Source organism: Melanostigma gelatinosum, assembly GCF_949748355.1.
Source record: "Melanostigma gelatinosum genome assembly, chromosome: 11".
NCBI lineage: Eukaryota > Metazoa > Chordata > Actinopteri > Perciformes > Zoarcidae > Melanostigma > Melanostigma gelatinosum.
In genome coordinates, this window is record NC_136644.1 from 14,691,757 (window position 1) to 14,707,743 (window position 15,987).

Consider the following 15,987-nt stretch of genomic DNA (forward strand, 5'->3'; position numbering starts at 1 on the left):
AACCCCATGAGTCCCATTGAAAGCTTCCGTGGTCCCTTATCTGACAACATAAAGCCCACTGCCAGAAATTTAGAGTGAGTACTTTTTGATTTGAGCTGAACCACGAATCTCAAAACTTGAACTGTCCTGCTTCCTTCAACTAGGAACCATATCCAAAATCAAACCTATCCTCTCACGCTTCGACTTGGGAAAAGTCATTCATGCTTTTATCCTCTCAAGACTTGACGACTGTAACTTCCTCCTCTCTGGCATCCAACGAAAGTCACTCTCTCGCCTTCAACTAGTTCAGAATGCAGCAGCTATGCTTCTCACAGGTTTTAACAGACAACATCACATTCCCACAATTCAGGCTTCTCTCCACTGGTTCCCTGTTTGTTTTACAATTGATTTTAAGATTTTATTGATCACTTTTAAAGCTATAGGTCTGGCCCCAAGCTATATAGCAGAACGCTGACCCCATATGAGCCAGCTTGCAGCCATATACTTGGATGGGGCCCTTCTGACTGTTCCAAAGTCAAAGCTAAAAACTAAAGATGACTGTGCTTTTGCCATGAGGTCCCCTCGGCTTTGTATCGACCTACCTTAGGAGATAAAGGCTTGCAGAATCAGTGATCTCTTTAAAATTGCCTCTTAAAACTGACTAGCTTTAAGGTGATGTCGTCATTTTACTGCTTTTATTCTTTGTAATGTTTCTATTGCTTTTATTACATTTTCTTATTGTATTGAAAAATGTTTTATCCATTGTACTGTTTTATCTCAATTTTAAATTTTAGCGAAGTTTTGTCTTGCTTTTGTTTGGCCTCACTGTTTCTGTTGTTATATTGGCTTGTATCTTGCTTTTGCTTTGTTTTGTCTGTCAAAGCACTTCATAATCTCTCTTTTTTTTAAAAGGTGCTGTATAAATAAAGACATTTTTATTTAACAGTATAGTTGCCCAGTAGAATAATTTCAGTGCTGTTTCGTAGCATAGGTGGTGCTTATTTATTGGTTGTCTGGTTACGGTTATGAGAATGTTCATAAAGTTTTAACATAGATAATTGTTCATTGGAATAATAACTCATTTGAAATCAACTATATGCTTTTAATAAAGCCACGTTTTACACTCGAGCAGGCACAAAGTATCTGAATAATACAGCATTTTACATACTGACACCAACATACTGTATGTCTCAAACACTTTTGTGCTGTGATGTAACTGTGTTTCCCTCACTTTCCATTACATTACCCTTAATGTTACACTCATATACTGTGTGACCTCACTGACTCTCCAACCTGTAGTCTTCAGACAGTAACTTACATTGTCTTCTCCAGGTGTTTCTGGTCCAAGAGTTAAAACTTCCAGAAAAAGTCGCTGTACGTGCAGCAGCATACTTTGTCTTTACCATTCTTCTGTCTGTGACTTTAGATAAGAGAAGTATTTTGATATGTCAGAGGGAAAAGTTCAGATGTTATCAGTGAGCCAGCATGTAGGCTGCAACACTAGAGCTGATGAACAATGAAGTGTAATCCTCTTATCAATAATAATCATTCCACCTGTGTTTGACATGTCACAGTGTCTGCTGTGAGCGGGCTATTCTTATACAAAGTAGTATTGAGTTTGTGGTGACAAAGAGCCACAGTGCAGCGACTAAACCCACACAGGTGTTTTCACCTGGTGGCTAATTAGACTGCTGCTCAAGTAGAGGGTGGCAGAGCGATGCTGAATCAAATCATGTGATGTCACCGAACTTCATGGACCAATAAGAATGATGAATGTGTACCGTCTCCCACAGTTGCAACAAAAGTCGTTTTACAATGAGTTTGTATTATGATTTAATCAGCTGAAAGGATTTTATTCTCATTAGTTGACAGTCTGTCCCTCATTTCCTGCCCTCTCTCTACTGTCTACAGTAATAACTACAATGCCACCAAAATACGCAGTGTCACATTTTGTGTTATCCCCTTGTCACAAATTCAAAGCACAAATAAATGAATATTTTCCTTTTTTGTGACTGAAGGATAATTGATCATTGAGAATATTAAGCATAACTATTTGTCAAATTTTCTCAAGTGTGTGTGTGTGTGTACACATAGAATGGTCTGAAAGAAACACTTCAGTTTTTATTTTATTTATCAGAAATGTTTACAAGTCACATATCTGCAGCCGGGATATACAGTGAAAGCTGAAATGCAGACATATCATGCAGGTTTTATGTTCACCTCAGTCAGAGTTTGCTCACTGAAATACATTCTAAATAAGTTCTTAAAATAAACTTACAAGTGGTCAAGAGACCTGACTTCAGGAAATTACTTCCACATGAACTCTATGTATGTATTTACACAAAACTGTGACACTGCAGCTCGAAATCTTTTTACTGTCGGAGTTCAGTTGCTGTTGATGTGTTGCTTTTCCGGATGCTGTGTTTTATTTTGGCCACTGTTGTTGGCCTCAGTGAGTTGCTGAAGGTCCTTCAGCAGGTCTGCAAACTGCTCCTCCTATGAGCACATAGAAAACAGACATCAGTATGTATTCATCCGGTCACTCATGGATGCTATTCAACCACTGTATACTGTCAAAGAAGGCGTTTCTCCCCACAATATAATTAATAACAGCTCATTATTTATTCAACTGCAGGTGAAACATTTAAAAGGGCAGCAAACACACTCACTCGCACGTGTATTTAACTTTGATTTAAGGACTCAAAAATTAGCATTGAATCACACAAATAGTGCAAATATACTGCTAAAACATTTAAAATCGATGCTTTTCAACTTGAAGCAGAAGTTAACAAATTAAACTCAGTAGTTACAAGTTAGCCTGTGTTTAGCAATGAACTCTACACTACACAGTTTTATAGTTATACAAAGTTTAGTTTTGACTGACATGTGGATGAATAGATAAAAAGTGAATTATGAAATGAACTAATGAAGCTTGAAAATCAGCTTTTTCCATCTTCTTACCAGTACGTTCATTCTCTCGGCTGCTGCAGTGGCAACACTTAGCTTCCTCTCATCTTCCTCCCTCTCCTCCTCAATCACACCGAGCCTGTGACAGATGGAAGATATGTTCATAAACACCAAAATGGCATGGAACTATCTAATATTTTAGTAACAGTTAACACAGCCTGGCCTCCAGCTCTCTACACCCGGTCCAATTGAAGTATTAACAGCTTTATTAATCTTTATGAGACTAATTCAAGTTATAAAATGTGGAATACAGTATATGCAGACTGAATACACATATTCATGATAAAAACACAAAATGCAAGAAATAAAAAACGTATTTTAAACTTTTTAAATATAAACAACTGGAAAACTTGCTGACAAATGCAGCGTGCACATTACTTTTGAGCTTGACTGTTTTACCTGAAGGTGGCACTGGCGAGCTGCTCCTCTCTAACAGCCAGCTGATTCCGGATCTCAGTCACCTCAGCCTGCAGCATTGCATTCTGGTCCTGGCTTTGGATAATGAAGTCCTCCAGGCGCTTTGCCATGTCCAGCTCACGCTCTGTCACCTGCTCTATCCCCAGACGGAGCTCTGATAGCTCTTGAGCGTGCTGGGATGTGAATGACAATTTTACATTTTATGAAATTCCATTCCATTAGCTATACCTGCTTATCCTTTCATGGGGGCCGATCACAGCTGACATTGGGCGAGAGGTGGGGTACACCCTCGACAAGTCGCTAGTCAATCACAGGCCTGACAGCCATTCACGCTCACATTCACACCTACAGGCATTATAGAGTCACCAATTAACCTAAGCTGCATGTTTTTGGAGCACCTGCAGAAAACTCACGCAGGCACTAGGAGAACATGCAAAACTCCACACAGAAAGGCCTCACCAGGTCAGCAGGTTCCTGGCCCTGTGCATTTTATGAAATGTAATAATGAGATCTTTCACTGTACAGCCAGAATCAGGTTGACATACCCTATCAAGTAAGTTGAAGTGCTCATTTTCAGGCTTCATCTCTCTTGACTCTCTGTTTTGGCTGACTTTGATCCATGGAACTGGTGCAGGTGCACGTTTGATACTGCCATTCTGAAACAAGAGCAGAGATACTCTACTTGATTCCTTATAATTAACCACACAAAGTCACACTATCTCAGTGCCTACATACATGTCAGAAGATGGTGATTACAACTGATTAAAAATGCAATATTTTAAAAATAGTCAACTAGTATAATGTTAGGTATGTCTAGCAGTCTTTATACCAGTGGCATGAGCACATGACCTGCTGAGCTCAGTCACCAAAATAGCCAAACTAAGCTCACAGTTCCTCTTTATACTCACAGTATTTGGTGATGAGATAAGTGGTTGGTTGGTCTCCATTTCTTGCTCATTGTCAGATGTTGGCAGATTTTCAGAACTTGTCTGTCTCTTCAAGGTATGTTTAGCGTGACCAGGACGTCGATGTGGAGCACTCTGGGTTCTGGTTACTGGCTTCCTCTCTCTCATACTCCTCCGAGTCATTCCATCCCTGTTGAAGTAATGAATGAATAAATATATTACTTATTTAAGTGCCTGACATCAAATGATGACATTTGGAAAATCTGCATATCATTTTAGCATCCTACATCTGTACTTTACACTAAGTGTATTTATTTGCATACAAATTGATCAAAGGATACCTGTAAGTCATTGTTGACTATAATATGACAGACGCCTTTCACTTACAACATACTTATTGCAGTAAACTGTGAAACGGTACTTCTTTTTGTACATGGTGCATATTCTATATTCTAAAAGTTTAACGGTATGGTTTGGGATAAAAAATATCCAATATAAAATGTTGATCACTTGTATTATCCAAGGTGACTGTTATACTGGCCTGTCTGAAGAGCCCTTAAATGTAGGGTTGGTAATCCTCTTTAAAAACATTTTTGTTCTATTTGTTAAAATTTTCATTGCATCCCGACAGCAATCAATGAATCAAATGCTCTGGCAAAAAATGTGGCAGAAATTAAATGGATGAATGGATGGATGAGAGAATAAATCATTGGTAAAAAACTTAAGGGGAAGTCAGAAATTACCTTCATAGTTATTGACATCTTAAAAGCAATATTGGCTGAGCCCAGTAACATACAACTATCATACCCATCTCGTAAGCCTTTGGAGTCGACAGGAAGCTGCTGGAGGGATGATTGGTGAGGGCTGTACTTGGCCAAGTCTTTAGGAGGAATGTACATTGGCTTGGCTTGATCCATTTGGCTGCAAGAAAGAGCCAGCTAAGTAACATGTAACAACCTCATATTCAAGTTCCTAATGCATTCCAGGTTGATGAGAAGTCAAATGTGATATAGGCCTTCAACATACCTGCTAATTATGATCCGATGTGCTTCTGGGCCAAGTGACTCTGTAATCTGATTCAGAATCGAAGGCAGAGGGTGCAGCTTTTCAATTGTGTCCTGATGGAGAAACAAGCTGCATGTTAGGCCCCATTTAGGCACTCTTTAGTACCTTTAGTACCAGTACCTTGGTGCTTTCTATTGATAAGAAAAATGCTATGAAAGCAAGCTGTACATGAAAACATTCATCAAGATGTAGTCAATTATGCCTGACTATCAGGAGCTAGGCTGGCAGATTGAAATTAAACACAAATGTTCAGCTCTTTATCCAAATAGTTTCTGGATACAGATCACAGTTTTACTATCGGGTGTAAGCAGGCAATTGGAGACTTGTCCTGTTAGTCTCCAAATTGACTCATGGACACTGACGACTATACATAATGCAGAACAGACTGCAATCATACACACGCTTGCTGTTCATGTAAACATAAATGTTAAATACTGCAAGAGTTACACAAAACCTTACAACTAACAACCAAACTGGACCCATGTCTTTTCTGTCCTACCTGGTCCCTCTGATAGATGATGTCTACCAGAAGGCCATGGAGCACAGCCAAGCATAGAGGCAGATCCACATAGCCATCAAAGGAAGACATTGGGATTTCTGTGTCTAGATTTGACACCGTTTGTAGAAAACCTCTCATTCCATCCCAGTGCTGCTGCAGGAATTCGTTCATGAAGCTCATGTACTCCTCCTTCTCTCCAAACCTGAATCAGAACAAAATGTTTCATTTACATAAGGTAAACTAAGTCAATTCTCCATTCTCTAGATTTTGTAGCAGATAAGAAGCCACTCACAGGGTGAAGTTGGCCAGATTCTGGATGACTTTGGCAGTTAAGGTGAGGGTACGCAGAGTGTTTGGCTCTGGATAGGGCTGTGTCAGGCCAAAAAGAGAAGGACTGAGGATAGCAGGGCATAAGAATCGAAGGAAGAGTGAAGCAGAGATGAGACGCTGGCCAATCTCTGGTCTGCCCTGGTCTTCACATAGCTCCACCCAGCTGGAGAATATCTTGTTTAACTCTTCAGGAAAGGGTCTGGAGGCAAGAAACATATCAAGCATCAGCTTTGTGAATTGGACTTTTTCCTTAGCGCAAACACGAGCCTAAACATTGAATATTTGTTATTTAATGTCTTTTTCTATGATGAGTTCTCTTCTCTCACCCATGGGTCTGAATAATCTTCTGCACCACCTCCTCACAGGCTTCCATCAGGTGCTTCTGGTTGTTTGACAATTCAGAGGCAGGGCATTTACGAGGGTCAACTTCCCAGTTCTCCACCGAGGCGTAAAGACGGGTGATGAAGTCTCCTGTAGTGAAAAGACAGCACAGAGTTCGATGAATACAAAACACCAATCAATACCAATTACAAGAAGGCACTTTTACCATTGAGCTTCCTTACCTAGTGTGACAATGAGGTACTTTTGGCCAACCAGCTTCATGTATTCATCTATGGCTTTAGTGGCCAATGTGTTCTCTCTGAAGATCAATGCCTCCTTCTCTCCAAGACGCTCCACCTCTGCACTGCCCAGATCAAGGAGGAACTCCTGAAGCATACACATTTAGATTCGAAAACAAATGTCTGATTATTCCTTTTTGTTGTATTTTTTCAAATCAGATTTGGTGCAGTTAGCGTTTATGCATTTTCTTTGAGACTCTACCTTGGCTTTGCCAATGCTCTGCAATACATGGACCAGAGCTCCTGCTAGCTCTTCCTTCTCCTTCACATTCAGAAGTGGCTCCAGGTTTCTGCACATTTCCACATAATCCACCGTCACATACTCAGCAAACTCTTTGTATTTCTCCATGGGCAGCACTTGCAAATTCTGAAAACGAGCCTTGATGCGGAGTGAAGCCTGTGGACCCAGCAGTTCTTTGTTCCCCACTGTGCCTGAGGCCTTGTATGGAGTAATGGGATACCACTTCTCCTGATAGGTTCTCCTTTGTATCTCAGCTAAAGGTATGGCCACACTACCCAGCGGGTGTAGGCTGGATTCATCTCTTGAGTGACGCTTTTTCTTGGGGTCTTCTTCTCGGAAGAGGTGCAGGGTGATTTGGGCGACACACGGCAGGTTGTCTAGCTCAAAGAATTCCCCCCAGAATAACTGACACCCTCCAGTCACACCTCCACTGGCCCCCAGGCCTCCTGAAGACCCAGTAGAGTTGTCACCTGCCAGGCTTGAGCGGTTAGGCAGCTTGCCGACAGCTCGGCTGCTGGTGCGGGCGAACAGGGTCCCGTCCAGGTGTACCTCGCAGTAATAACTCCGTTTTGGTGGCAGATCCTTAGCTTCATTTACCCACAGACTCAGGGAGTTCTCTGTGCGCTCAATGTTATCCTGTGAACAGAGATGCATTGAACTCTTTTTATTAGGATTTTGAATAAGCATGATACATTGCATTGGAACAAATGGCTAAAGGCTTACCTTGTTGGGCTGGGCAGCCCTTCTCAGGTCTTCAATCCAACGATCACGTTCGGCAGCTGAGGAGCATCCAAAGCAGTGGGTGTTCTCAGAGTTTATCACCTGCAATGAAACCAACAGGACCTTGTTAGCCTTACTGGGATAAAAAGTGTCTTTTTCGACACAATTGAGGGCAATGTATGATGCTCCTTGAGTAGCCTGTATCTTAGACAGAATGCACAAGTCAAAGTTTACCTCAAAGCAGTACTTTTCCCCCAAAATAGAGCTGTGGACTGGCCTGATGACAGTGCTGGTGTCTGCACTCAGATCTAGAGTCCCCAATGCACTGACTGGAATTGACACAGACTCCCGGGAACCATAGTGCCTTAGAAATAATCAGAGTTGAATAAGTCAGTCAAAATGGAAATAGTAAAAATGTGAAGTGTGAAATAACATGATTTCTTAAGGGTAATACAATTTACTTTCACCTTTTACTACCCATTGTTAGTGCCCATGTGACTCTAGCTCATTGAAAGAACTTTCACAGACCTATGTAGGTACTATGAAAGGTTACATACATGTGGAATGATATATATATTATATTTATTGATAGATTAGAATTTCAACAATCAAGTCATTGGGGTAAGTTTCCAAAAGAAGGCATTGTAGAGATCACATTGATTGCCATGCCATGTTGTACAGACATTCATGGTCCCCACAGGTTGTAGCCTACTGACATGGTACCTATACATCAGCATGTAAACATTGTCGTTGTGAGCATGTTAGCATGCTATTGTTAGCATTTAGTAACCATGAATCTCATATTCATGGTTTCATGTCAAATCTGATGTTCTGGCGTACAGCGCCAACACAACAAAGAATGGTTGAATGTCCAAGTATGCTCATGGACTGCACTGTATTTGCCTTCACAAATAGTACAGTGTACTTTACCTGCTTCCTTTGTTTAGCCCTTTAGGGGTAATTTGGGTGTTGCTGTTCCTCTTGGCCCTGTTCTCGAGACGTCGCTTGATCAGTGCCTAATGGCGAAGAAGGCAAGCATGGTGTATCAGGGCAATTATGTATTACATCAACAGGAAATGCGGGGGTAGCAGTTATCTCTGTTGTGTACAATACTCACCCTCACACCGCCATCTTGATTCTTTGGTCGAGGGCCCCCTGGTGACGCCACATGGTCAGGGCTACATTCTGAGTATCAGGAAGAAATTAACTCTTTGATATTGACAATGAACTCAAAATGTAATTTTTACGTCAGTGTGTTTCAATATTCTTGGTAACCTGTGTTAGTTTAACCAAAGCCAATTATACTGGTAGAAATACAGTTTCTTTCCTCTCAGGGTTTGTGGTCGATACTTTGAATAATTTCCAGGCCTCAAATATCTAAACAGAATGTTTAATTGGGTTCAAACCCCCCTCACAATTCTGTGTTGTCTCTGCTCCAACACCAATGCCAGCACTTATTTCTGCACTTCTACTGAAGAAAAAACAATTAGTTAAAGCTGTAATATTAGGAAATACCTTCAGATTAGGCCATACAGGATGTGGTATTCAGCTGGCCCTGCAGCTATCTAAACTTTACTAATTTTGTATACTTCGCAAGAAGACATTATTGAAAATTATTTAAAGCTTTGCAGAGGATGACATTAGAAGATTACATTATGACATGATTTCTCCTGATTTGTCTCTTCAGTGTCATTTTTTAAACCCTTCAGTTGTAAGGTAAAGATATATTTTAAAGTCAAATATGTGAATGTAGAAGTTTAAAATGTAGAGTACTGTCAGACTGATTTTCCCTTACCGAAAGCCCCACCACAAACAATCCAGCGTCTAAATCCCATCATTTAGTCCGGAGTTGTTCCACAGTCTTGTTACTTTGATCTCAAGTGGTTATGGCCTTTTTTAACTGGCCATTAACATCAGCCTTCTCTCTTCATCAACATGATGATGGTGACACCGAGCCAACGAGCCAACGAGCCAACGAGCCAAAAACAATACAGGATCCGTCACTTCCACAGTGCAGCTTCTTCATAAGCCAAGCAGATACTGATTATGCCCTTACTCACACTACCAGCTTTCATTTGACTGTTGGAACACCCAGGCGAGATGTTATCTTCCCCAAAAAAACGTAGAGGAAGTAATTTGTCACTCGCACGCATAAACATTCAGCCATTTCCTCTGGGACTGTCTGCACAATCATACAAAATGCTCCTGTGATGCCAGTAGCTGTTATGTTGGTCATACTTGTCCAAATTTCCTATGGTTTGGCTTAGTGTCGTTTGTTCTTTATTGTGTGTTGATGATATATTAACCTGTGTCGATATCAAAGAGGTTCTGCATGCTGAGGTTGGACAGGCAGCTGCTGACTCGGTTTCGAGTCCACATCGTTGGCTGAGAAAGACACACACACACAGACATATTTTGGAAGTGTAGTGCTTACACCTTTTTGCTGCAAATGTAATGACCTTTAGTGAACTATGGGGAGTTGGTGAGTGACATGTATGTGTGTGTTGGTACCTCTTCATCTGGAGAAATTAGAATTTGTCCATCTTCAAGCATACAATTGCTAATGTCCCACAAGGGGAGCTCCTGAGGCGGGGCCCATTGCAGTCTTGGGAGTTCAGCGGGTACAACCTCCTCCAAATCTGCCACACAAACAGACATGCACACATAAACAGACATGCACACACAAACAGACATGCACACACATTGATATTTTTGACTATGCAGCTTGTAGAGAATTGCATTGAACTGTTGCAAGCGGTATAACCACACTATACAATCACATCTGATTTCTCACACTCTGCAGAACCAACTATATAGTCAAATGATAAATGTGAATAGTGCATGGACATTATTACAGGCACACACTGGCCCTTGTTTGCTTTTTTTGCGGTAATTATGGCATGATGGCACGTATCTCCCACAGGACTTGGCCACTCCTATTTGTGGAGTTGCCGGCGTTACTGATGCTATCACTCTCTTATCATGACACACCAGGACGAACTACGCACATCCTGTGGTGCCTCTGTAGTTTTCCCTTAGTGTACACAACCTTCAACATGTATTTGCAAGACACTTCTGGTTTCAATTTTCTCCTTTTCAATAAGCTTAATTGGCATGATGTTTTACTTGTTTAAAGTAAATGCAAGAGTAGATAATAAACAACTGCAACAATAATACATCCATAAATAATGTGTATGTAAGATTTTCTCCTTGTTTATCAATATTTATAATCCAAATGACATCTCTTTTACAGCTGGATCATTGTTGCTCAGTCTGTGTGTTGCCAACGTTTCTCAGTCAGCCGAGGCCCAAAGATGTACTTAGTTTTTGTTGTAAACTGACACCACGCTGCTGGAGAGCAAGGCTGTATTGCTGGGCGCACTAGAGTAAAGGGAAGCACGGCAGAGCCAGAACCAGGACTGCAAGGGGCAGACTGTCAGACCCTGCTGCAGTAAAATGAGAGGTTTTCTAAAGGGACTCAGGCGTTTGGAATCACTACCACTTTCGTCCACAGGAACTGCCAAAATCAACACAAAATAAAAGTTCCTTGTAGTAGCTTTAATGTATTTTTTTGTTCACTCTTGAATGCTACTTTTGTAAAATAATTAAAACACATCAGTGCCACACAGTGCAACGTGTTCAAGATCTGATTACATTTTATTCAGCGATGTCCCTCTCAGGATCTAAATGGTAAGCCTGAAATGCTTTGGCTTTGAGTTCCTTCTCAGCAGAGCGGAAGTTTCCTGTGAGAGTGGTTTGTAAATTTTGCTCAGTATCGGAACTGGTTTCCTGCTCTACATTTACAGCTATATTTCTGGGTCATTTATCAGCAGTTTTGACCTTTTTTGGAATGTGAGGATTTTGGTCTTTGCCATGTTCAACTTGAGGGTTTGCTAGAACTCATAAAGAAGGTCTGGGTTCTGCTACTCTGCTAGCTTTAGTCTTTTTTCAGAGGGGAAGGAAATTTTCTGACAATTTGCATGAACAGACAATTGATTTCTGTATTTAAAGAACAGCAGTTGTTGATGCTGTAGTTCAAGCAATGTTTAATTACAGACATTTGAAACTTGACACTTTTGCTTCACACATTTGTGTTTACCACTGATTGTGACATCCAATTTGTCGCATGTCTATAAATATTTAGTTGAGGATATTGGTATGTATTCTTAAGGTTACTACAGATGCAGATCCTTCTGTATCGTCAGGCTCAGATTTGACGTCCTGTGTCATCACACACAACTTACAGGGAAACTGTAAGTTTATATATATATTATATATGTATATGTATATTTAATTGAGCTGCTGGTATGTTGTTAAGATACCATCACAATGATGTTACAACCCAATATGGTCTGGTAGTTATTTAGATTTTTATATCCTTTAGCTTTTTTGAGATCTGCTCTTTTTGCTTGAAATGTTGAAGTTTTTAAATAGATTTTCAAAATAAGTTTTCCATTTATCTCCAATTTGAATGTACACCTGCCTGTAGCTTTTATTGGTAGCCAAATAAGTTCCAGTATCTCAGAATTTAACCCGAAGAGTCTTCAATTCATTGCAACTAGTTTTGTAGATATTCTAATATATAATGATGTTATCGATAATGATCTTTTACTTTTATACTGTTCTGTTCCTCCTTAAGGTTGTCTTATTTTAAGTTAGTCAGCTTTGCTATTAGGTTGATTTTTATGACTTAGTTTGTCTAATATGGCACTAGCTACGGTACGTGTGCACTGAATGATCCTACATACAGTAAAAGGAAATCATATTTAACCACATGAGGTGGCCATTTTTCTGTTTAACAATTATCTGGGGATTCACATTTGACCACAATTTGATGTATTTACCACAAGATTAATCATTCCAACCACAGCGCTATACTCTTAAACATGAAATTGGAAGACCGAGCAATATAGTTGATGTAGTTTGACTAAACTGGGGTTACCTTGCAGTAATGTTGGGGTGCTGTTCCGACTCTGCAGCCTGGGCCTTTTGAGCTTCTGGGACACCGTCCTCAGGTACTTTTTTAGGAGTGCCCCGCTGCCTCCTTTCTGTGAAGGGTCTGTGGAGGAGACCCCTGAGGTCTCTGCAGCAGCTGACGATGATGTTGCATGAGCTGAGCTGGCAGAGCTGGAGGAAGGGGACAAGGCTGCAAACAGTGACCCTGGAGGCTCGGACAGGGCCCTTCTGAAGGGGTTCTTTCTGGCGCCTTTATCCGGCTTGACTCCCTCTCCACCTTTCCCACTGGATGAATGTCTATCTCCAGGGTCCTCGCTCAGGGCCTTGCGCCAGTTCTGCATCTTGCTCCATTTGTTGGTGGAGGCCTTTTGACTCTTATCGATTGTAGATGTGGAGGAAGCTGCTCCTCCTTCTCCATCTTCTTTCAAGTCATTGAGTTTTCCCTTTGAGTCGGTATGCCACTTGTACGTGTTGAGGGGGTCGGTGGTCTCAGAAGTTTGTCCTTGGGGAGGCTCCCCAGACGATTCCTTTTCCCTCTCTGGTGATCCCTGCTTCTTCGGTGGTTGTTGAGCTGCAGGCTCTAAATCTTTCTCCTCAGTGTCCATTTCTAGATTTTAGGGTGTGTGACTCAAGTTTTGTCTCTCCTCTCAAGGATGCATCAATCAAAATAAAAATTTTAATTAAAATGCCTTCATAGGAGACCTCACCTGTTTCCCTTCTAATTCACTGCTGTCTTTTGAGAGTGCTAAGGATGTCACAGTAGTCGGTGCCTTCACTAGTTCTGTCTCTCTTCTTCTCTCGTTTCCTGTCTTGCCAAATGTTATCCGGCAACAACATGCAACTAGTTGCTCTGTCTGGGGTTGCTTTGCTGCAGCGCCCAGCTCCTCTCACTCACAGCGCACTTGCTTCCTCATGAAATGTCACAGAACAATTTTTTTTCTTTGCTTTATGTTTTCACCTAATACTTCCCTTCTTTCTCACTTCCTGTTCTGCTTTCGTCCAAGGTATTCTAAGTATGATTTGATATATAGTTCAGCTCCAACACTACCTCAAAGGAAACCTGCTTGTCTGTCTCTTCTTGAGTCATTTAGTCAGTCACACACTATGAATATGAGAAGTGTGGTTTTTCATTCTTCATTTAAATGGAGGATGCAACTTCATCTCTAACCCGTACTCTGTCTTCTGTCATGCATTGAAAAATGTTATAAATCAATAGTTTAAATACACAGACTGATTTTTATGTTCAGAATTATACTTGTAGTAATTTGAATGAATAACAACATTTCTCTTGTCTAATTAATATTTGAATGATATTAAATGTAAAGATCTACAACACAAATGCCACCAGTGACTATTATTAATTCCATGATCAATGAAGCAGTCTATTAGTAAAAGAGTGACAGTATCCACGTTGTCAGATACCTGTGGGTGGGTGTATGGACTGTTGACTGTTAAGATCAGTTTCCTGTCAAAGCGAGGCTGCGCTTCCTGCCAAGATCGGCTTGTCAGACTCTGAAAACCACTTCCTGCCAGCATGCTGCTCTCTGCTCACACCTGCAAGGACATGTTTCTGTGTCTCAGCAGGGAGAGATGTCACCATCAACGTCAGCCGTTGCCTGATGGCTAGAATATAGGTGGTCAGCAAGTTACTGATGCCACTGCAGAACTCTACATATTGCGTGTAATATCATCACATAAATAAAGACCAGTAACTGATTTAAAACAGCTTTTTGTGCCAAATCTGGTTCAATCTCTAAATTACTCCATAGTAATCTTAAAATGAAACACACTATGACCGTTAACAAATGCATAGATACGATTCATTTTGTTTGAAGAATCAGTTGTATAACGTAACTGGAAGTTATATTTTTGTTTTATTGAGGTCCTCTGGTGGCTGTGTGCTGGTACTGCTAGTGGTACTGAAATGATATTGAAAATGGGCATTGACTGAAGAGCTGCAATGATTAGTCATTGAAACGATCATCAACAGAAAATGAACATGCCAAACGTTTGCTGCTTCCAGTTTCTCAAATGTGAGAATTTGATGCTTTTGTTTGTGATACATTATTGTAAACTGAAGACTTTTGGATTTGTTATTCAGACAAAACATATCATTTAAAGAGGTCACCTTGAGCTGAGGGAAATTATACAGGGAATTTTATCAGTATTTTCTAGACAAAATTATTAAAAACCTGATCAAGAAAACAATCAGCAGATAATGACAATAATCACATTTGTGTCATAACAATCACCACCAGGAGCAACATTTTGCCATGGTCTAATTAAGGAAAAGGTTTTTGTTTTTCTTGCATAGAATCAAGATGAGACTTTTTCACATAATTGTACATATTGTTTTAATCTATATTCGTTTTACCTTTACTGATCTGTAAAATACCCTCATTAATATAATATCAAACAGTCTGCTGCCATGCTAGCGGCTCTGTGAGACTGTACTTCGCCTCAGTGGTGCTTTGAGCTAAATGCTAACATACTGAGGTGTGATGTTTACTCAACAATCTCATTATTTCTGCAGGAATTTAGTCAAAACCATGTCAAAGGATCACCAACGTTTTGGAAATTTGGTAAGTCATTTGACCTGCTGGTGGCAGTAGATGAAAAGTCAGTAGGATTCATTCTCCATGTCCAAAAACTGCCACCTGTACATTTATCGGCATCACTATAGGATGATGTTACACAAGTTCAATCAGGAAAGACAACACACGTATGACTGCAGAAGCTTATTTTTCAGATAAAAACTGATTGTGAAGAAGGCGAGTTTTCTCAGCTGTGAGGAAAAGTAGAATATAGGGGTAACACAAACTGCAGCTGGGTACAATGTGATTTGTTCTACTTTTACTGTGGTGAGAAAATGGAAATATAAAGAATATGATGTTGTTAACACATCAGTTTATGGAATTAAGTCTGTTGGCATTTATGCCTCCTTAATTGCAATGCGTTGTAACTGCAGCCATTGCCCAGCAGAGCGCACTGCATATCCTTGTCGAGACCCATTTGCCACAGATGCTGCTGTAATATTTCATTAACACATGCTCTTGATCGAAATCTGCACAGCTGATTCGACAAATTTTACAAGCATCCACATACTGTTTTTGTTCTCTAAATTATTTTTATGAATCATCTGTATTTGTATTTAGTAGTCTTTTGAAACCCTCTCCAGAGGCCGTGAATCCTCCTTCATTTGGGTCACACAAATGATATATCAGGATTGTGCTCCTGGTTTCTTTTTTGCTTTTATTGGACTTTGAGAGCGCAGGTAATAAAGGAAAG

At 40.4% G+C, this 15,987-nt stretch overlaps 1 protein-coding gene across 2 annotated transcripts; it reads right to left on the reverse strand.

Annotated features, from left to right (window-relative positions):
- Positions 1-2,148: 2,148 nt before the first annotated feature.
- rasal3 (RAS protein activator like 3) lies at positions 2,149-13,461 on the reverse strand. Of its 2 annotated transcripts, XM_079279192.1 has the most exons (19): positions 12,686-13,461; positions 10,255-10,382; positions 10,050-10,128; positions 8,861-8,928; positions 8,674-8,759; positions 7,978-8,107; positions 7,747-7,845; positions 6,985-7,659; positions 6,726-6,870; positions 6,489-6,633; positions 6,125-6,361; positions 5,833-6,034; positions 5,295-5,386; positions 5,076-5,189; positions 4,272-4,458; positions 3,909-4,019; positions 3,346-3,536; positions 2,941-3,025; positions 2,149-2,475 (listed from the first exon to the last, which is right to left on the reverse strand). In XM_079279192.1, exons 1-19 carry the CDS (start codon positions 13,302-13,304, stop codon positions 2,365-2,367), a joined length of 3,504 nt encoding a protein of 1,167 aa, XP_079135318.1. In that variant the 5' UTR covers positions 13,305-13,461; the 3' UTR covers positions 2,149-2,364. The 2 variants fall into 2 exon arrangements, with proteins under 2 accessions (XP_079135318.1, XP_079135319.1); XM_079279193.1 differs by lacking the exons at positions 10,050-10,128; positions 10,255-10,382; positions 12,686-13,461 and adding an exon at positions 9,539-9,664.
- Between the last annotated feature and the right edge of the window lie 2,526 nt (positions 13,462-15,987).

Bases quoted from the DNA above. Each gene is read 5' to 3' on its own strand.
- rasal3 (XM_079279192.1), bottom strand. From the start codon at position 13,304: ATGGACACTGAGGAGAAAGATTTAGAGCCTGCAGCTCAACAACCACCG. The intron at 8,929-10,049 runs GTTAATATATCA...CCTGATACTCAG, and splicing joins CCTCTTTGATATCGACACAG to AATGTAGCCCTGACCATGTG. The intron at 5,190-5,294 runs GTATGTTGAAGG...TCTTTCTTGCAG, and splicing joins CATCGGATCATAATTAGCAG to CCAAATGGATCAAGCCAAGC.